Source organism: Carassius auratus, chromosome 45 (assembly GCF_003368295.1).
Source record: "Carassius auratus strain Wakin chromosome 45, ASM336829v1, whole genome shotgun sequence".
NCBI classification, from domain to species: domain Eukaryota; kingdom Metazoa; phylum Chordata; class Actinopteri; order Cypriniformes; family Cyprinidae; genus Carassius; species Carassius auratus.
The window spans coordinates 6,326,935-6,349,220 of NC_039287.1; the positions used below are offsets into that span (position 1 = coordinate 6,326,935).

Consider the following 22,286-nt stretch of genomic DNA (forward strand, 5'->3'; position numbering starts at 1 on the left):
ATGACGTGGATCTGACACACATCTCTATCTATTCTGATCCACTTCAGTTCTTAAAGTCTCTAATGAGTTGAACTGGGTGTGTTAGATGAGGGAGACAGTGCTGGGCTGCTCCAGGACAGTTTGGAAAACCACTGCGTTTCAGAAGCATGTTCTTAAATGTGTCTAATATAACAAGTACATACACGTAAAGTTTTAAGGCATCTTTAATTGCTTGTTGCAACTTCATGACATAATAAATGGCAGAACTACAATAATGCATGCAATTTGAGCTCACCAGCCACTGTGACTAGTGGTTTTACAAAATTATTAGCCACTCAGCATTTTCACCGGCCACAATTTTGTTGTTGGGAAATTAAGTTATATATGACTAAAATTTACTACATACTAAAATCCATTTAAAAATCTATTTTATTATTTATTAATTTTGCCTATTAAAAAGGAATTTACCCTAACCTTATTAAATGCATGCATCATCTTTAATATTACATTTGATTTTAATATTTTAATAGTCTTTAATATTAAATTCTTACATTTTATAAATAATTTCAATTGATGTAATAAGACACTATAAGGCGGTTACTAATCAAATGAAATCAGTATTAACAAAACCAATCTTTCTACTTGAGAGGAAATAGAAGCGGCTGGAGTGGCATCTAGATATATTTACACACATATACACACACACACACACACACATATATACATATACATGTATATATATATATATATATATATATATATATATATATATAAAGTTAACCCAAAAATTTAAATTCTGTCATCTTTTACTCCCCCCATATCATTCCTAACCTGTACGACATTTTCTTCTAGGGAGAAATTTTTTTTTTTTTTTTTTTTTTAACAAACATTCTTTAAATGATCTTCTCTTCTGAAGAATGTCCTGCACGTCTGGAGTGACATGAAGGTGAGTAAATGACTGAGTCTTTATCAGAGGTATGGAACACATAATCATTGTTGCATGTGCAGGAACATCATCTTAAGTTGTGCTCACCCTCGGTGGACATCTTGCAGAGCAGTTGGTCGGCCAGCTCCTGCGGGAAGACCAGCGGTTCACGGAAGGAGAGCGAGCCGTCATCACGCATCTCACAGAAGAGCTCCAGCCTGGAGCTCACCAGAGTCATGCACAGATCAGTCAGAGACGGCGGGGATGCCTCGTCCTGCAACATCAACATCAAATCAGACACACCCTCATGATCTCATCCCTCTTGTGCCTTTCTGTTTTCAAGGCGACTGGTTTGAGAGGTTTGCTTTCATTAGAATCGCTGTGAAAACCTCTTGGGTGTGTTAGATTGTAAGTGATGACTAAGCTGGTGGTTTTACTTTTATAGAGAGCTGAGTGCCAACCAGTCTCTTAATGGGATAATAGATTGTTTCATATCAACAAGTCCAGGGGCCTGTACCATGAAGCTAGATTAGCTGGCTAGCCAGGTAAGTTTAAGGTTAGTTTGCACCAATCCTGGGTTTTAGGTACCATGAAAGTGGCTTGGCTTTTAGCTGCATTCATTGCCATAGTAACTTACACTCCACGGCTCTGGGTTAGAGATCTCAAACTGAAGCTGGACCAATCAGATGTGAGAGAAGTGACACATGTCTGACACAGTCACTCCAGTTTATCTTGCTCCAAATTAAAGGTCACCTATGCTTAAAAAAAAAAAAAAAAAAAAAAAAAAAAAAATAGAAGTCTGGCTTTAATGATATTAACTGAGTCATTTTATGATTTATATAATTATTGTGATTCATATTATTATTTATCTCTTACACACAAGCTATTTTAGTTTAACAGTTATTATAAATTATTTTAAATAAATATTAATGTATACAGATCATGTAATGTAAATAAGCTGTAGTATCAAAAGATTGCACTATTTAAAAAATTACAAATCTGAACTTGTTCAAGTCTCTATCACTACATATTTTCAAATGTATAAACTAAGTTAACAAGTTTCACTTGTGACTACACTGATGGAGCAAGATCATTTATTTTATTAGTCCTCCTTCATTTTTCATATGACATTTAAATGTGTCATATTCTTCAATCTCTTAACCTTTAGCAAAACCTATAACCTTTAGTTTTGATTCTCACTGGGTCTCTCACGAGAAGTAAATCAAACTTGCTTTGTGTTGCAAGGCTCGTGATTGGCTGTTCGCCAGTGATGTCACACATTGCACGCACTCCACAAACTCAGGATCAAAGCCTGAATTGACAAAGAAAGTTGATGATCAGCATCATGGTACCAACAAAGCCGGATTGAAGAGGTTTGGTTTTGTCAACTTAAAACTAATCCTGTAACTCTGAATTTGTTCAGCTACCATCATGGTACAGGACCCAGGTGTTTTCCGGGGAAACACAGGGGACCACAAGGGAATGCCAGGGACACTTGGAAAAGATTAGTGAAATACAGTGTAAAATACTGTTTATTTAGTAAACTAAATGAACAAATAAATAGTTTAATTAAATAACTAATAAATATATGTTTTAGGTTTGCACAGATAGGATTATTCAGGGGCGCTATCGATTTTAACAAACACTTATTGCCCGATTCCAATAGCGATAATTGTCACTGCCTCTATTATTTGAAATTTTGCCATCAAACTAGAGAGTATTTTGATCATGTTTCAAAAACACCTGCATTAAGTTATACAAGCCGTTTTATTGTTGCATCATCAAACAATGTCTAATGAACATGGCTCGGATCCATTTAACATTCAGTAGGTTTAACAGTTTTCAGATACAGAAATAAAGTAAACAAATGTTAAATAACACTTCAATGTGTAAATTAAATGCATATTAATCCTTCTTTATTGTAACAGATTTTATTATGAATAATCTTCTCATTTGTTTTTGTAAACATTTAAAGATTTTTTGTAAGTTTAAATATGTATGAGATCTCCTTTCCTAAGGCAGGACTCTTATTTTGACGGGTTTTCTAGTCTACGGAGATATGCGTGTAATGAAAGAATATCAAGAATAGATTGAGATCTTTTGTCTTTTGTTATTTGAATAACATTAAAGTGCAGACAGCAGTGCTAGGATTATGCAGCAGACATTATACAGCCCAGTGCCTTCATGCAGTTAATTAATAAACAATTTTAATAAACTTTTTTCCTAATGTAAGCGATATGCTGATGGTCGTAAATTGGGGAAAATTGGCCGATAAATATCAAGCGGCAGATGCATATCGGCGGCCGATGAACCAGTTAATCCCTAATATAATATATATATATCATAGGACCAAATTCTTAATTTGTGGCCACAATTAAACTAAAACAAGGAAATGGAATAATAACAAATTCTTTAATTCAGTAATACACAACATGAGTATTTTTTATGCTGTTCTTATTTTGCATGTAGTTTTGGGCTACTAATAAGATCATTTATAGTTATTATATTTGAGACAGCAAAATACATTTATTTCTAAGAAAATTGTAATGTATATTTAGCATTTTAAATACATTTTATACCCATAAAGGCTATTTTATACTTTTTGGAGATATGAAACTAAAAATAAACGTGGTCGTGAACTATAAAAAGACAATGGGTAATTGCATACAACTTTGAATATATCTGACACAAAAAATATTATTTTTTAAATATATTTTTTCCATGTCATGTTCAGAACACCATAAATAACAGAAGAAGAAAAAGAAAATTGGATTTAAATTATACATTTAACAGTACAATACTATAGCAAGTGGAGAGAAAAAAATGTTACTAAATGTATATACTATATTGTTTAATGTGTACTATACCAGTTTAAAAACATTTAGTAGGTAAATACTAAATGTTTTTAAACTGGTATAGTACACATGATACAGTATAGTATATATTGGGAGCTACATGTTTTCATGTTGTAATTTTTATTTATAAGTATTAAGATGGGACACAATATCAAAAACCATTATTTTAGTCTACACACTGACCGCTGGAGAAAGTGTTGGGTTTGCTCAAGGACCCAATGGTTCCTGATCATGGATCACCAACCAAGGTTTGAACCTATAACCTTTTGGTAGTAAGTTACCGAACGTTACAACAGTTTTGTAATCAGAGCAATAAAGAAGAAAACATGGCATCAGAGTCTTTAGACAGTCAGTAATGCAACAGTTTATGACCACCAGCATGTTACAACAAACCTCAGAGTTGATCAAACTGCTTGATTTCGAGTAACGTTACTTCACCATCAGAAGAATGATATGAATGATCTGCATACAGTAGTGTGACATGTAAAGCCTTACCATGGTCTCAGAGAGATGGATCCTAACGGCCTCAAAACGACAGAAACGCTCGTATTCTGCGGATAATGGCCGGTGGGTTGCGGTGGAGATCAAATGCTCTTAGCTTCTTAGCCTGTTAGTTAGCCTTCACACATCTGTCTTCAAACATTTGCGGATCCTACTTGTTGGCGATCAAAAGTGCACGGGCCGCTATCAGTCCACTGTAGTTTCTGCTCCTCGTTTGCATTGTTGTCGAAGCGATCATATGTGCTCCGGTCACAACGTGCTGTCAGTCGTTCTGACGGGTTTTATATCGACGGGAGGAAAGCGCAGCGATGTCTTGACAAGTAAACAAGGTCGTCACACGGGAAACGGATCTGCATCAGAGGGGGAGGGGCTATGGGCGGCGGCCACGGCAGAAACGAACCTTTTCGAAGCTTCGGTTCAATTGAACCAATTGTACTGAAAAATGATTCACTGTTTCGGAGCCCTCGAAACACCACACGCCGGTGACGCCTGCTGGTCAAAACTGTGAAAATGCAACATAAACTTAGGCCAAGACATGCAAAAAAATAAAAAAAATACAAATAAACACCTTTTATTAAGCAAATGCTTTCTTGAAGGTATAATATATAGTATAAAAATATAAGAACAATAATATATGTACGGGTAAAATTATAACTATAATACATTATTATTTTATACTTAGATTAATTATTAATTTTATATTATTAATTATTATTAATCTGAATAGACACAAAATTTAGATGTGAGCCACACACAAACGTGAGCAGATTCATTTTACATGTTGAAGAAGTTTGAAGTTTGTGTGCTTAAAAAAAATCCTGTTTCTCCTGTTGGAGCGTAAGACTTCTTTATATTTCCATTAGGATAATTCATAGATCCCAAACATAATCTTTAATACCCTCATGTTACGTCCAGAGCAAATAGAAATCGTTAGAATCAGCGATACTGTCTCCACTGGACGAGGCAGGACTCGATGAAGCACAAGGGATTTGCACATTTGCTTTGATGCATCAGGTTGCAGTTTAAAAATTTATACATGGCTATTTTTCAAATGTACATAGCCTAATAGATTTTCAATAATATATCCAAATCTCCCTTACTAAAATTACTTAATCAATAATTATTAAATTATTATATAATATATATATATATATATATATATATATATATATATATATATATATATATATATATATATATATATATATATATATATATATATATATATATATAATTTTTTTTTTTTTAATCGTTTATTGTTCGCTACTGTGTTGCTAGTCTGCCCATTTCGTGAAAAAGTAAATAAATCCGAACTATGATGTAATGAAATTTGTCTTATTTTGTTGAAATATAATTTTTTTCCATTTAGTTCTCCCCTTCGTAAGCAACAGAAGATACTTGTATGTTTCCCGGTACACAAATTAATTACAATTTACCTTGATCTTCAAATTCCAAAAGTTTTCACCCCCCAGCTCTTAATGCATCTTGTTTCCTTCTGGAGCATCAGTGAACGTTTGAACCTTTTTAAATAGATGTGGTTGAGTCCCTAAATGTCCTCAGTCTGAAAAGATGCATCTCAAAATCATACAGTCACTGCTGGAAAGGGTTCAAATATGCAAAGATGCTGGAAAACTGAAGAATCTGCAGGACCTTAAAGATTTTTCTGAAGAACGCTGCTCAGTTTAACTGTTCAGAACAAACAAGGGACTCATGCACAACCATCACAAAACAGAAAGACAGTCGAGGATCATCAGGTAACAGCACACAGTATTAAGAACCAAGGGTTCCCAAACTTCTGAGTGGGGTTATTTTAATAATTTCAGCAATTTTTTTTGTCTTGTGGACTAAATGTTAATATCTTTTATGTACAATATCTTACTCAGGACAGTACTAAATAAAAAATATAATGCATCTAGTATGATCTCTCTTATTTTTGGAAAATTACTCATATTTTCACAGATTCTGCAAGGGGTGCCCAAACTTTCGAGCCCCACTGTAATTACCCCAAGTTTATTGGTGCTGTTCTCTTATTTACTTCCAGCAACTAATTGTTCTCTTTATTTACTTCGAGTGTGATTTAAAACCGATTAAGGTAATCAAAAGGCTCAGTTTATATTGTAGATTCTTAATCAGAGTATTGCTTTAATTGTTTTAATATCGGATTATTGTGGTCCATGAAAACGTATTCAATGTAGCCCTCTAAATACAAGAATTTGAACTGTGGTACAGAAAAAGATTATTACAAGTATTTAGATTTATTCTGACAAATTTTTAATTAATTAATTTATTTAATTAAATATTTATTTATTTAAATAACTACATAACTCGCTCCAAAAAGCTTTAACACAAAACTATTCACAAAAACAGATGGGCGGGGCCTACGGAAGCCCGTTGGTGCTTTGAGCGAAACAGGAAGTGATCTCCGGCTTGTGTGCGTGTGTAGCTAGTGTTTGCACGTTGTTCAGTAACGTTCAGTGTGTTTTATAATTGTGAATATTTGATAACACGTCTAAATTCAGCTAAACGGATCTCTATGCTTTGAACGGATGCTTTTATTGTTTGTTTTTTAAAATCTTTTTTTTTCTGCAAGTTTTTGCACAGCTAATCGGTGACCAAGGTCAAGAGCTGTGGACGTGAGAGCTTCAGCCGGTGAATGCAAGTGATCGGAAATCTGTTCCCACATGGCCGGCTTGATTAACTTTGAGGACGAGCAGGAGGTGAAGCAGTTTCTGGATAATTTAGGAGTGGAGTACAGTTATCAGTGTCACCGGGAGAAGGATCCTGAAGGTCAGTCGAGCGCTGTCCCTCTCGCGCGGTGCTGAACGGCTTCAGCTGATCTTCTTCGGTCTGTCTTGTGTTTGTCAGGGTGTCAGAGGCTGGCTGATTATCTGGAGGGTGTGAAGAAGAACTATGAGTCCACAGCTCAGGTTCTCAAGCACAACTGCGAGGTGAATGGCCACGGAGAGAGCTGCTATAAACTCGGCGCTTACCATGTCACCGGCAAAGGTGAAGCCAGGGTTTATTATAGAATTCAGAAGAATGCTAATCTTAAAAGCTTGATCCCATTTTCAAAGTCCTAGTAATCATGTTTAGAATGATAATTTCATAATTGTCTTTCATTACTAATATAATTCATACTGGACTGCATAATTGATTGATATGCATTCAAACACAGTTACTATCCACATGTAAGTTACTGAATATTTAATAAATACTTATTATTACTTAATTAGCATACTATTGTATTATCATCTAAAAGCTTATTTATCCACTGCCAATAAATAAATAAATAAAAACAATAGAAATTATATAATTTACTTTGTTATTTGACTTAATCCTAATGGTATCAAAGCACTTTCTTTTTCCTTTTCCCTGTTTCTTAGAATTTCAGTTGATGCGGTAGGTTTGATAAAAATAGAATTTAGTCCAAAATTTAGACATTAAATTATTATTCCTTAATGATTTTTAACACAGCAAATCTTTAGTCAATTCCTGTGATTTTAGCTTGTCTTCATATGATTTTTTTTATTTATATAACTTTCTGTTTAATTGTAACATTAATCACATTTTGAAAAGATCTAATAAATTAACAAAATTCATACAGATGCAATGAAAAAAGACAAACAATTGGCTACATATTTGCTTAGTCAAAAATCATAAATATATTTTTTTATATATTTAGAAATAAAAAAATTATGTAATTGAATAATAATTAATATTCTGAAATTAAATGTCATTCAATATATAATAGCTGAATTTTAGAGTATTTTTATTCAAAATATATATTAATAAATTTTAGTAAATGTATTACATGCTGTAAATCTATTGTAAATATGTTATATTTCAACAAGCAACTGCTTCTTTTAACATCAGGTGGTGTGACGGAGTGTTTAAAGACTGCATACTCCTGTTTTATGAAGGCATGTAACAGCAAAGGGAAGAAATCAGTGGACGCTTGTCACAACATTGCTCTGCTTGCCCATGACGGCCGAGCCATGGAGGGGGGAGCTGATGCCAAGGTGGCTCGGCAGTACTATGAGAAGGCTTGCGAGGGAGGCTTCGCCCCCAGCTGTTTCAACCTGAGTGCTCTTTTAATCGAGGGATCTCCAGGGCTGGACAAAAACATGCCTCTGGCTCTGAAGTATGCCCTGCGAGCCTGCGAGCTGGGACATGTTTGGGGCTGCGCTAATGCCAGTCGCATGTACAAACTGGGTGATGGGACGGATAAGGATGATCAGAAGGCAGAGGAGCTGAAGAACAGGGCCAGAGAACTCCACGGACAGCAGAAAGAACGGCAGCTGAAATTTGGGGAGTGAGATAATGTGCCGTAGCAGTGACAGACTTATACAAATACACAAATTATTTGAATAAATTAGTTCTTTGCCACTTTTCTGTCATAACTGTGATTCATGTCTGAGAGTGATGGTGTTAATATAAGTTAATATTTACCAAAACCGTTGCCAAACTAGATAACAGACTTACAGTTTTCTAGTGGTCTGAATTGGAATTGAACCATTGTAAAGCAATAGCTTTTATTTATATTACCAGGTGCTGTGCATAAAACGACCACTGGATGGAAGCATACTCCGGCTAAACGTCTCTTGCAATGAACATTCATGAATATTTCCTATGAGACATACTTAAATATATTGATATTTCAAAACGTCCACTTCAATCATTCACATTTACCAAACATAAATGGGATAATGCATATAAATGGCTTTGAATTCTTTAAACTTTCACTTTTAATTTTTAGTTTAACCCTCAATGCATCCGTTTAACAGTAACCCACTTCCCGAACGAATAATAACCCTTATAAGACAGTACTTTTTAAATGAATCCGAAACCAGCAAACAGTGTTATATGATTTACACACAAATGACTCTTGTTCTTTTCAGTGAATCCAAAACATACAGAGATTATATTTATGTAATGTCCGACTCAACATGAACAACATGGACTGATTTGTCACCCATTATGAGTGTGGGTCAGGGGTATTGTATAAAAATGAACTAATGACTGAATTAATGTTACTACAGTTTTGTTCAATATTTGTATTAAAAATATATCAGTGAACCAATTATTTCTGTTGAGGTCTGAGCCAGTAGCCCCGCCCCCATTCGCTCTCCTCCAATAACATTGCAGCAGTATCAGACTGAGCCCGTAAGCCCCGCCCGCTGTTGGATCAACAGACACACGCTCGTTTGTCGCTCCTGCTGGAACGTTAAAGGCTCGCGGCTGTTGTTGTTTTTTTTTATCGTTGTTTATATTAGTTTGCCGGAGCATCGCGTGCAGGGCGGAGTGACGGTCGCAGGATCCCCGCGCAGGAGTTGAGCACGGATCGTGAAGCGGTGAGTTTGACGCTGTTGCTTGTGATGCGCAGTGTGCTGTTATGAGCGGGATGTTAGCTAACAGGCTACAGCAGCAGCACGCCTAGGATGGGATCAACTGCGACTAGAACTGCTCCGACCGGAGACACCCTGTTAACGGACCGAAGATGCGACTGTTTAGGAGGGAATTCACGTGCATGTGTGTGTCATGCGCTGGTTGCGTGCAGCTGGACGCTCGGTGCTTGGTTCTGCTGATAATAAACTCGGCTTTTGCGGCTGGTGTGGGCAATAATCTGTAGGATTAAGTTTATTCTCGTGGTTGATGGGAGTGGATCAATGCTGGATAACGGCTGTTTGTCTGGAGGGGGTTACACGTGCCACCCTACCCCAGTCTGATTCGGGGTGTGTCCGAACTATCCATATTTTCTTCAAAAATACCATAGTTGCCACATTTAGTTTACTGCTGTTGAGGTGTTTTGGTCACTGCTGTCATAACAAAAATATAATAATTTGATATCTAACAAAATTATGCAACTGCTTGAAATAGTTTTCATATTAATGTATTGTGATTTTACAGTAGGATAACTGTAGTATCTTAGGCAAGGCAAGTTTATTTATATAGCACATTTCATACACAATGGTAATTCGAAGTGCTTTAGATAAAAGAAAGTTAAAGAACAATAACCACAAAAAATAAAACAAGCAATTTAAAAGCTTTGAAAGTGATTTTTTAAAATTACTTATTTAAAATGAATTTAAAACGTTTAAAAATATAAAATTCATTTTGACATACAGTGAATACGTAAATTAGTTTACGCATTACGTAAATTAGTTATTATTGAACATTTGGACTGTATTTATGTATTGATCCTTATATTGTCATTATTATTGTTGTTTTGATTGGCTATAAAAACACTGTTATCCATGCCAGGCCAGTAGTTGGGATGTTTTCAAAAGTTTGCGTCTTCAGGCCCCCAAAGCGCCATTGTTGTGGAAATGAAAGGCCAAAACGCTTAAAGTTTGTTGTTTATATTTGAAAATGGAGTTGTGTAAACACCGCCTACAATTCGAAATCATACTACTGCTTTCTCAGCGTTGCCTCTGGGGGCGCTGTCACATTTATTAGCTTATTAAATTCTTCTTTTAGTGTAATTTTGTTCCTTATAGTGGAGCAATAATTTGTATACAATTTTGTTGCGAAAGTTCCAGTTAACTGGCACCTGAGTAATAACATTTTTAGGTTTACAGACTGGCCTGTTCACACCATGTACATGAACTAGTTTTACTAACCATGGCTATAACGATAACGCCAATCAGAATACAACTGTCTTTAAAGAGCTTGAGCATTTAAAGCGACAGACAACATAATTAAAGTTCACACTTATTGTGCTTTGGTGTGGATGCTAATATAGTTATTGTTAACGCTCTTCGCGTGAACTGAGCAACCCTTGCCCTCTAAAGCACTGAGGTTTGTTGTCGCCACAAGTATGTATAATTTGACCACGTGTTTGCAATGGATTAGCTAACCTTTTGCACACCTGCTTAGGTTATTTCTGGCCTAAAGGAGAAGTATCACTTTCTTTGAGTTGCTCTGTTAATCGAATCACAACAGTATGCAAATGTTCAGTTTCCTTCGTTAAATTTAGGTTTTGGTTTTATGGGCCTCTGATCAGTATTAGCATTGCTATTGTACCATTTGTCTGGATTGTTTATAGTTGAAGCCAGCATCTAGCATTGCTTTAATCCCCTTAAACACTCTCGCTTCTTCACTCTTATGCTTTTCTTCTCTCTGTCTGTCTGTCTGAGCGCTTCCTGTCTACATAAGACAGCTTTGTCCTTTTCAAACTACTGCTAGGCAGATCCTGGTGTTGCTTAGATCTGGAACGCTCCAGTGCAGCTGTTTCTTAGAGTTCACTTTGTTTTTAGGGTTGTACTTTTAAGGATAGCCTGACCTCCCACAGTGTGAGTGAGTTTTGTAGGGATCAATGTATTAGACCTATATCAGCTATTATTATTATTACAAAACTTTAGGTAATGTATAGAATATTTGTAGTCAGCATAAATATTTGTAGTTTTATATATAATACACTAAATAAAGAATCAATGTATTAAAGATATAAATAGACTACTTATAATACTTATAATATATAATACCTACCACTCTCAGTATAGATACTTTCTTATTCAACAATTAATTGTAAAATGAATGGTCACGTCCATATTTCATACTGTACATTAGAATGTACATAAGTTAATTTTATCACAACTTAAATTTGACATTCCCAAATATGATTGATTTTTAGTTTTTATTTTAATTAACTTAATATATATATATATATATATATATATATATATATATAGTCAAAGTCAAGGATAGAGTGATTTAAAATGATAAACAAATTAGCGCCATCAAGTTTTTCAATTAATATATGGATTCATTATTTTTTATTTTTAGTTATTTATATTACTAAAGAACAAAAACGTCACAGTTGTGATAAAAAATAATGAATGAATAAAAGGAAGAATTAATTTTAAAAGATAAAAACCGTACAAGGCATCCAGTTATATTAGTTTAATTCAGATCCATCCTTCAGCCTCCATCTCACACTGCTTCCCAGGTGAGAGAGAAAAGGGTCCTACATTTTGTATATTTGTTTCAGTAGAACCTTAATAGGGGCCAGTAGAAATTGTGGCAGGGCAAATACAAATCTGAACTTGCCTGACCAGACCAGCTGAAGAATCAGCCCAGTTTCCTACGACTCTTCATACTTGAGACTAGTGGTCATGATATGTGTTTTTTGACTGCTGATATCTTTGAAAGCAGGGGGCCGAAAGCCGATATAAAGCCGAAATGAAAAAAAGAAAATATTATTAATATTTAAGAAATTTGTAATCATTTGACAATGGATTAAAAAATAAATGTGTACAAGAAACATGCTTATACTTTAGATGACAGTATTTTTCACAAATATTTAATAAAAATATAATTAAAAAGTAAGTAAACACTCATTCTGGGAAGTTTGTGTGCGCTCAGGCGCTGCCGTTCTCAGCACCGTCAAAATAAAAGTCCCACCTCGAACACATCGGCCAAGCAGAACAACGTATATCGACCAATGCCGATATTTGAAAAATGACAAATATCGGCCGATATATCGGTCGACCACTACTTGAGACTATTTTACCTAGTTAGAAAAATATTATTTTGGCCAGATGTACTCCTAATTGAACACAGTCTGCATTAATGTGCCTGTGTGGAATGGATGCGAGACCCATCTGGCCATTTGCGCTCTGCTTTACAAAAGAAATGTGATTATCCACAGATTACATTTGTGAAACGGGACCCCTGCTGCACATGGTCCTACCTTTCCTCTTTGTGAGTGTGAGTGTTTGTGAGGATTGCAGGTCTATTATTGCTTTACTTCCCTGCTCAAATGACAGGGGTTTTCTGATACACAAGATGAGACATGCAGGATGGGTGTGAGTATGTGTGTGTGTGTGTGTGTGTGTGATCGCTCACTTGAACGAAGCCTCATGTTTACATCCATTGGTGATCCCATAATATGTGTAAATTGCTCTTGTGTGCATGTGTCTCATGTTCAGACGGCATGTAATGGTGTGTGCTGTAGGCAGAACCAGAAAGGATGTATATTTTAAGCTATGGGGTCATTTGAAGCCTTTTCCCTAACATCTGTTGAATGCCGTGCATTTGTTGGCATGTGTGTAATATGTCTCAGTGCTATTTGTGTTTCTGCTGTCAGGCAAATAGGCTGTGAGGTTAAGCAGGGAGACTCTTTAATTAGTCTAATTATCAGGGTATCTCTCACTAGACGTTACAGCAGCTGTTTGATTAACCTGTTGCGCCCCAGACTCCCTGCAACAAGAATTGGCCGGTATTTTCACAGGACGTTGTTTATTGCATTACTGCAGTGATTACTAAGTTGTCCACGAACGGTTGCCGTTTCCATTTTCATCTGTCAGAAGAATTGGCTTTTATGCGCTGTGCCATCACTGCAACCATGTAATTTGGGGTACTGTTCAGAGACCTGTAGTTACAGGGAGGCTAACAGTGTGTTTGCTTTGATAAGATTATAGAAGTTCCTTCATGATTGCTTTTTACAGCTGTTTAAAAGGAAACATTCTTGCAGTGGTGAGTTCTCTTTTTATAGTTGTTGTTGCACTGTGCTTACACTCCGCTTTTTTGTGTAAATGTGTATATGTAATGTGTTTAAAACCGAGCAAACAAAGAGGAGTAGTATACCCCACAATGCAATATGACCTTTCCTTAAAACTGCAGCAGGTAACTTTTGTAAAAATATATTTTGTACATATTTGTTAAACCTGTCATTATGTCCTGACAGTAGAATATGAGACCGATAATCTGAAAAAAATCAAGCTCCTCTGGCTCCTCCCAGTGGTCCTATTGCCATTTGCCGAAAGTCATGCGCTCCCGGTAAAAATCAACCAATCAGAGCTGCGGTCCTTTGTTTGTGTTCAAAATGTAGAAAAATGTATATAATAAGCGAGTACACCATGAATCCATTTTCCAAACTGTGTTTTTAGCTTGTCCTGAATCACTAGGGTACATCTATAATAAGTGTTTATATTCGGACTAGGGATGGGCATTCGATTAAATTTTCTTAGTCGATCGTCGGGAGAATTAACGATCGACTATCGATTAATCATTAATATTTTTATAATTATTTAATTTTTATAATAAAAAAATGCAATGAATACAAAAATACAGCGTGTTTTTCCTCGGTGAGACCTTTATTACAAGATCAACTTGTGGCAGACAGTTAAACTACGTTCAGGCAAACCGAACATATATCCGCGTGCATATGCAGTGCTCTAAAGCAGCGGAACCTGCAGCTGCTAGCAGGCGTTCTTAACCCTTTCGAGTCGATTAACGCATATATGCGTTTTGAGTCTGAATAAAGTGCTTCATTCTTTTTTCTGAGGAAATCCATTTCTCAAATCATCAACCACATCACATCTTTTTGGGGTGAATTATGTCTTAGTCCTCTCATCGCGAAGCAAACAGTAAAATAAAATAAAAACTTGAAGAACAGTCTCGCTGCCTTTTCTTCTGTGTGGGCGTATTCAAGCGCGCGCTTCAGTTTGAATCTGAATAGCGCGTTCAGCGCGGGGGCGTGGTCACATTAAATATAATGAAGGAAGATATGAAAAACAGACATTGCGTTGTTTTCATATGGATTACTTTATCTCAGAATATTTGTTTTTCGGAAGCACTTGTTTAGTTTAAAAGTAGACATTCCAGGCTTTCTATAGATATCTCTCTCATGTCTCTTCGTTGAGTATTCACGGAGTTACGGTTCATTTTAATGAAATGTTTGTACATGACGACCAGCGGAGACAGACTGTAGACAGAGCCTCATGAAAATTTGCCGGGATGCACAGGTACATCATTTGAGCCGTGGCCGTGTTGTACTTAAACACGGTATCGCAATGTTTGCAGTTAACTAGTTCGCTTTTTAAATCAAAATGGTCCCACGCCACACTTCGCCGTGACATCTTCATGATTATTCTTTGAAATCAAAACGGAAGATCACAGATAACCGAGTAGGGTGTCAAATATTGCCCCATGGTGGTAAAATATTTAATTGCTGCCACACAGTGAAATTCATTTAATTGCTTGAAGACTCGCACTACGCAACGCAACGCAACCTGCATTAGATTAAAAAAAATGCTTTAGATTAATCGATAACAAATTAACATGATCGAGGAAAATCTTAACGATCAATTATCGATCGTCGATTAATCATGCCCATCCCTAATTCGGACTATTTTAGATTGCTTTGGGGATACCGCGGCGGAGTAACCCAGTACCTTTGTGATACTTCAAAGACATAAACAGAGAGAAGTAGTTCCGGCTACAATGTTCTTCCGCAAGACGCAAGCAGTTCTGTTTATTAACCGCTAGAGCGTCAAAAGTTCCCTACTGCAGCTTTAACATTGAAAAAATATATACTGTTGTTGGAAAATTTGAGGTTTGGACTTAATAGTAATAATATATGATATCGTCCATCACTATTAAAAATAACTGTTTATATTTTAATATTTTTGAAAATATATTTAATTCCTTGTGCTTTTGTTCATGATTTGTGCAGTTGAAGCATTTATTTTAAATGGGAATCTTTTGTAACATTATAAATATTTTTACTGCCACTTTGGAGCAATTTAATGTTAAAGGTACAATTTGTAAGATATTTGCGGTAAAATATCCAAAAACCACATGGACTGATGACGGCATCACTCAACCACACATTCACATGGTCCCTGAGACTGACCTCAGGCACTATTAGCATTAGTTGGCTGTACCTTTCATTTGTTTGTTCGTTTAAGAGAGCACTTAAAGAGGCATGTGTGGGTGCAGTTTATCTATAACCTTTCATCTAGTTCTTGGTCACCTTCTATGGTCAGTTGCACGCTTGTGAGAGAGAGAGGAAGAGTGTGTACTCGTGATCCTTGTTTGGTTATGTGTGGGGTCTTGGCTTTCTCATATCATCCTCTCAGGATGGGTTTGATCAGTGGCTCTCAACTGGTTATACTTCATAACCCTGTAAAGACCTGTTATATATATATATTTTTACACCTGGCATTCCCTGTGAAATGGTCTTCATTTGCACTTGAATGGTCCGTTTATGTTTTGGTCATTTGATTTTCTACTTAGAAATAATGAGAAATGGCTTGATAGAAAAGCCTATTAGAAAAACAGGTAACATGTTTTCATTACAGTTAACAGCAGAATTTAAAAAAAATTCTTTACATAATAGCACAATTTCATGGGAAAAACCCAACCCCACATAAATATTTTTATAATAAATCTTTACTTAATTTTCAACCATAAAAAGTCTACTGTAATTAGGGATGCACAATCATGATTTTTCATGGCCGATACCAATTTCTTATACAAGCAAACAAGAAAGAAGAAAAAGTATGCATAAACAAGATGTTTATTTGGTATTTGATAGGCCAAACTGGCTTTTGGCTATTGAAAACAATAACTGTAACCATTTTAAATGAACGGCAGTAACTGCACAGTAAGTAGCCTACATTCAGTACAAACATAGATGGTACAGACATCAGCTTTTAGCTTTTGTTTTTGAATTGGGTTGAAACTACATAGGACTGGCCTTAAATTAAAAGATGAACTGTAGCCATATGAAATTAAAGGCAACAACTGCATAGTTCCAAACACAATAATAGGTTTCTTAATCAAGATTCAGTATTTGTTTTAGTTTTTCAATTTGGTTTAAAAAAAAAAAAAGGTCTTTACCAGTGAGACTAAAAAAAAGTATGCTGTATAAATAAATTATTCCAAAATGTTAAAATCAAATAATGTTGGTGCGAATAAAACAAAGATTCAAAGTGTTTAATTCATCCAGTTAAAAAAATAAAATAAATAGGTAATGATTCACATCTATATTTTTTTTACTTGAGCCAATTAGAAATAAATAACAATTGTTATCTGTTAAAAAATATATATATTTTTTTTTTATTTGATGAATGAAACCCTTTTTTTCAGTGTGCTACATCAGGTGATTTTTAAATCAATTTTAGTCGGTTTCATTTCTCATCCAACACGTGAGAAGTTGAGCTGAACATCTCTTCACTGTCTCCGCGTGTGCAAACTTTTTGGCACGCATTTTGTTCACTTATTTCAATAAATTAATAATTAGAGGTGGGCGATATCTCTATTTAAAATATATCGAGATATTTTTTAAATACGATATGGATTTTGACGCGATGCAGAAAACATGGACGGAATCGCGGAATTCAAGCAAAAAAACGGAATTTAGAGTTTAATGCGGAATGTCACAGAATTTGTCACATTTTTAATGAATTAATCAAAAGTAGGTCATGCACTTAAATCATATCACGATATAGACTAAAATCTGCAAATATTAACCCAGAAAAGTCTATTTAAATATGACTCCTGCATGTTCTGCGTATCTGTGTTAATGAATGGTGCAGAAGCGTGTTTTCATTAATTAAACACACGGAAGTGCAGTGATTTCAGTGTCGTTCCTCTCACTAAATAAAGACGTGAACACATGAGGAACATCTCCAGAACTGCACTGAGTCGCTTCATGAGCATCTGATTACTGATTTGAGTAAAACTAGCTCATATCACATCATAGACTGTAGTATCACATACACAGAACTGTAAAGGTAAACCCGTCAAAATAAAAGTATTTGCCAGAAATCTATTACTATTGTCCAGCAGAATGTACATAGCCCACTACTACTACTATTAAAATGAATGAACATATTTTTTAAGAAATAATCACACAACATTTCTTCCATGTTTTATTTTTTTATTGTAAATCCCCTTTGTTTACCAAAAAATAAAGTTTGCTTAATTTTAAATAATTAAAAGATCAATTAAATGAATGTTTTATGCCTTCATTTTATAACCAGAAAAAAATTAAATACACAGAATTTCTGAAGGGAAAAAAACATTTCACATAAGGCTATTTTAAGAATTTTTTTTAAAACTAATTAAGTTGTTTTTATGCATTTAAATAATTACACATGCTTAAACACAGAATTAGGTAACAAAACATATGGTGAAGAAAAAAATTTAACGTTTCATAGGGCCCTAAACATGTAATATTTGGCATATTGTTTTTGCAGTAGTTTTTGGGGGGTTATTTTTCCTGTAAAGATATCGAGATATATATTGTATATCGAGATATAGCAAAATATTTTTTTTTTGCTCCATATCGCCCAGCCCTATTAATAATTATTATATATATTTAGATTTTTTTTTGTATGTTGTTGGTCACACCAAATGACTGATTTGCCAGACAAAAATATTTATAAGCAGGAAAGCTTGTTCAAATTATTTTTTTTTTAATGAATCCTTTCTAAGTATCTGTAATGAAGGTGATACCCAACTGCTAATGAAGTGTTATTTTCAGTAATTTATTGTAATAAAACTTTTGATCTTCATTATGATATCCTGATGTTTTTGACTTTGTTTCAAATTTCTCCTAAAAATGCAAAAAAAAAAAAAAAAAAACTTTCATTTTGAAAATAAAAACATGCTAATCATATAAGAGGTGTTTTCAAGTCAGTCTATGTATGAATTGCATTTGTAACATGTATTTATTTATTTGATACATAGATATGGACAGTAGATATCAGTGGATATCAACTGTTTGTGGGTGTGTGTAAAAATATGCCACTGAACAGAATGTGGTTTGTTGACCTATATCTCAAGCACCAGGTGAAAGAGATGGATGAGAAGAAAGCAGTGAGCAGCTATTTACATGCAGTCTGTGCTGAATTTCACTAATGTGGGTCAAGGCCACCAAAACTGGTGCTTGTTGACTGCAGAGATTGCGTCTCATTGGCTCACAGCAAACATCAACATCACAATGCAAGTGTCTCTACCACCTCTTAAACAAGATGTTTAGGAAGAGATCACATGACTTAACACTTGAGCACAAGCCATGTCACAGTTGAGCAAGCTTTGTGAGAGCTAGCTTCCCCTCTCTCACCGCAAACTCAAACACACACACACACACTCACACTCACAGCTGCGTGGGGTGTGTGTTTTGGTGTGCACTTCAGAAGAAAGGGAGCGCCTGTGAGGATTGCTCTTTCTTGTTCATACTCACACACCCAGAGGCACGTCAACTTTGGCCCGCTGTCGTCTGGCCTACATGAAAATAAACATCTTGTATTGGACTTCTGCATTGGGGAAATGTCAGTCCATAGCCTTTGTCTTGTGTTTTTTTTTTATTTATTTTTTTTTTATAGCAGAAGTAGGCCTCATCTGGTGAGTATAATAATATGGATAGTACCAGGTGACAAACCACACTGCACATGGATTGACATGAACTGTTTGGTGCAAATTGTGCATAAAAAAAAAAGTTGAAACTGCAGGCTTTAATCTGATTGGTTGACTTATATGTTGGAGCTCACTGCTCATTTCAAAGCACTGAGCCCAAGCACGATCATCCCCACTCCCCCACATTCCTGCATTCAAACCGGCACTAAACATTCTGGGTCGGAGCAGGCTTGCGTCATGTACGAGATAACAGGGAGAAAACCACTTTCGCTAATAGACTGCCTAATAAACTTATCATGTACGCTGTGTAGAGACTTTCACTTGCATGAATCAGAGGATTATTACAGGGCCAGCTGACATTTAACGAAAGAATTTGCAGCTTTATGCCTACTCGCAAACTACAATTCCTGTTCATCAGTAAGGTGAGAACCAGACACACTTTTATCTCTTTACAGCTGCTATCAAAAAATACATGAATTACATGTTGACTTTTAAAACTGAATTTAATGTCCAACTAGGGCTGCACGATTATGACAAATCATAATTGTTGATTATTCTCTTGAAATTGCAATTGTGATTATTAATAATGATCACAATTTACATTGAATTATGTTTATATCATTGTTTGATGCAACTACATGAAGTACTTTTATATAAAAATAACAAGCTGAAAACACTAACTGAAAAACCTTTAGTGCTTTTCTATAGTATTAAGCCTCAAATGTCAAATATACATTGGATTGGTTTCTTCTTTAAACTATTAAAAAAAAAGTAAAAATATGAATGGTATGATAATGCTATACTAAAACAATGGAAAAACCCATAAGATAACATGTGGAATGGAAAAATACATTTTTTTTTTTAAGCGTGCAGAATAACATAAGTGGACTTTGAACGATTAGTTGCCACTTTAAACGATTATGTAATTGTGGCATCTATAATTGTAATAGCGTTTAGACTTTTTACTGTGTTCTGTTTGATGTGCATGTTTGCATCGGTGCTTATTCGGTAAAGTCTGAAGTTTAACACAGACTGTCAGGATAAGCCTTCATGCAAAATAGAAACATTCACATGATTATATAACGTTAAAAGAAAGGGATATAATTGTAAAATGTAGTTTATGTGGAAATGTATGTCTTATATTAAACAGCACATGCATCTGTCATAGTGCCTGAAATATTATGCTAATGCATTAGCTTGAAGTTTAAAATTAAGCATTCTCATATTGAGAGGAGCTTGGATCATTTTTCAAGATCACTCTTTCCCACAGCAGCTTACTCTGATTCATCCGTGGTTTTTTTTTAAAGATACATTTAATCCAAGTGGATTATTCACTGCAGTAATTTGACGGGACTAGTGGAAGTTTTTCGTGTTTGTTAGGTAAATGCAACTAATTGATAATGGCATTATAACAAAATAGTAGCTGTTCTGTGTTCTAGCACGGTAAAGCCCCTTTCACACTGCACGTCGGACCCGCAATATTCCCGTAACATTGCCTGGTCGCCTTCTGTGTGAAAGCAACCACGTCCCGGAATTGATTACCGAATCGAACCCAGGTCGGGGACATAGTAACATTGCGGTAATCGATCCGGAACGAGCGCTGTGTGAACAAAAGCCAGATCTAATTCCGTATCGAAGTGATGATGCGCATTATCGCGCGACTCTTTTACCGGCTGTTTTGAAGGAAGATCAACATTGGCGACGAAAACATATGTGCAAACTGTAATGAAGCAGAGATCAGTTAGTTCTTCACTTTCCGCGCTGACGCCGAGATCGTTTGCTTGCTTCAGTTAAAGTATAACGAGCCTAATGTTGTCGACTCGTACATTACACGTCACGCGCTGATGTCACGTGTCGTTACGGGATCTTTACGGGTTGTGTGTGAAAGCACGCACATATCCCGGGTCATCACTGGCAGTGTGAAAGTGCCAAATCTAGCGACCAGGGAACAATTGCAGGAACACTTTACCCCTGTATTTGCCGGAATGGCAGTGTGAAAGGGGCTTAAGTGATAACTCTACATGCCATGGGAACTGAGCCCAAATGAACCATGCTCTGGCCCACCTTTTCCATGTGCATGGGAGTAGTACGGAGCGATCACACTAATCAAATGAACTGGGCTTTGGGGTTCAAACATGTTAAGGCATGGTTCAGATCGCCTAGTGTGAGTATACTCTGATTGGGTGCGTACAAATAAGAGAGCGCGGGTACCGAATAGAAATCTCTTTAGCTTCATCACATACTTGAATGTTTAAATAGGTGCATTTAAACACGTAAACGCATGCAAATGATCATCAATGATGCGTTTCACCCCTACCAGCGAGTAAACCATTTGAATCAGGAAGTAATTTTATATTACTATTCAAGATAGCAAACATTTTGATTGCTCGACTAGATGATACAATAGCCACGGAACACTGGGCTAGTCATTTTTGACAATAATTTTTTTATTTTTATAGTGTAATTACAACATGGGTCACTTGTGAAATCCAGAATGTTTAAAGTAGCATTTCAAGTTCGTACTGCTGGGAAAAGTTGCATATTTTATAAAAAAATATATATATATTTTCTGCCATGATTAGTGTGAGTTTGAAAACAGTGCTTTCAGGACAACAGTATATTTTGTTTCGTTATATGAAGTTAGATCAGATTTAAGCTGTAGGCACAAGAAGAACACACAAAGTCCCAAAACTCTTCACAGAAGCTGTGACGTCAAAGGCAGCAGACAGGCAAACATAAATAGTCCATTTGACACTTTTTTTTAAAAGCCTCCAAATATGCATGTCTGGTTTATTTAATTCTGTTTATTTCTCCAAACATATATATATGCATATGTATATCTGAATGATATACAGTTATGCCAGTCTGAAGCTGTG

The 22,286-nt window shown here is 35.6% G+C and overlaps 3 protein-coding genes across 13 annotated transcripts in view; 2 read left to right on the forward strand and 1 right to left on the reverse strand.

The window, feature by feature from the left end:
- The window catches only part of LOC113063037 (protein zyg-11 homolog), a 16,792-nt gene extending 12,182 nt beyond the window's left edge, over positions 1 to 4,610 (reverse strand). Inside the window, exons 1-2 of the mRNA XM_026233169.1 lie at positions 4,255 to 4,610; positions 1,013 to 1,178 (exon numbers count right to left, since the gene is read on the reverse strand). Coding sequence (XP_026088954.1) covers positions 1,013 to 1,178; positions 4,255 to 4,257 — 169 coding nt within the window. The 5' untranslated portion in view covers positions 4,258 to 4,610. The remainder of the gene's footprint in view (positions 1 to 1,012; positions 1,179 to 4,254) is intronic.
- A 2,056-nt stretch (positions 4,611 to 6,666) lies between these two features.
- On the forward strand, positions 6,667 to 8,646 carry coa7 (cytochrome c oxidase assembly factor 7). Of its 2 annotated transcripts, XM_026233184.1 has the most exons (4): positions 6,669 to 6,691; positions 6,851 to 7,047; positions 7,126 to 7,266; positions 8,134 to 8,646. In XM_026233184.1, the coding sequence occupies exons 2-4, from the start codon at positions 6,942 to 6,944 to the stop codon at positions 8,574 to 8,576; spliced, it is 690 nt and encodes a 229-aa protein (XP_026088969.1). In that variant the 5' UTR covers positions 6,669 to 6,691; positions 6,851 to 6,941; the 3' UTR covers positions 8,577 to 8,646. The 2 variants fall into 2 exon arrangements, with proteins under 2 accessions (XP_026088968.1, XP_026088969.1); XM_026233183.1 differs by having other exon boundaries at positions 6,667 to 7,047.
- Positions 8,647 to 9,412: 766 nt separating this feature from the next.
- The window catches only part of LOC113063038 (ras-specific guanine nucleotide-releasing factor RalGPS2-like), a 90,297-nt gene continuing 77,423 nt past the window's right edge, over positions 9,413 to 22,286 (forward strand). For 6 of the 10 annotated variants that reach the window (XM_026233176.1, XM_026233173.1, XM_026233178.1 and 3 more), the window contains exon 1: positions 9,414 to 9,611. The gene's annotated coding sequence lies outside the window, so the exon portion shown is untranslated. Of the gene's footprint in view, positions 9,612 to 19,377; positions 19,833 to 22,286 lie in introns of those variants that run through there. The other 4 variants (XM_026233175.1, XM_026233174.1, XM_026233180.1 and 1 more) reach the window with 3 other exon arrangements.

What these genes read in the sequence shown, in the direction of transcription:
- coa7 (XM_026233183.1), top strand. Translation starts at nt 6,942, where the DNA reads ATGGCCGGCTTGATTAACTTTGAGGACGAGCAGGAGGTGAAGCAGTTT. An exon ending in CCGGGAGAAGGATCCTGAAG is followed by an intron (nt 7,048 to 7,125) that starts GTCAGTCGAGCG and finishes TGTGTTTGTCAG; the next exon opens with GGTGTCAGAGGCTGGCTGAT. An exon ending in TTACCATGTCACCGGCAAAG is followed by an intron (nt 7,267 to 8,133) that starts GTGAAGCCAGGG and finishes TTTTAACATCAG; the next exon opens with GTGGTGTGACGGAGTGTTTA.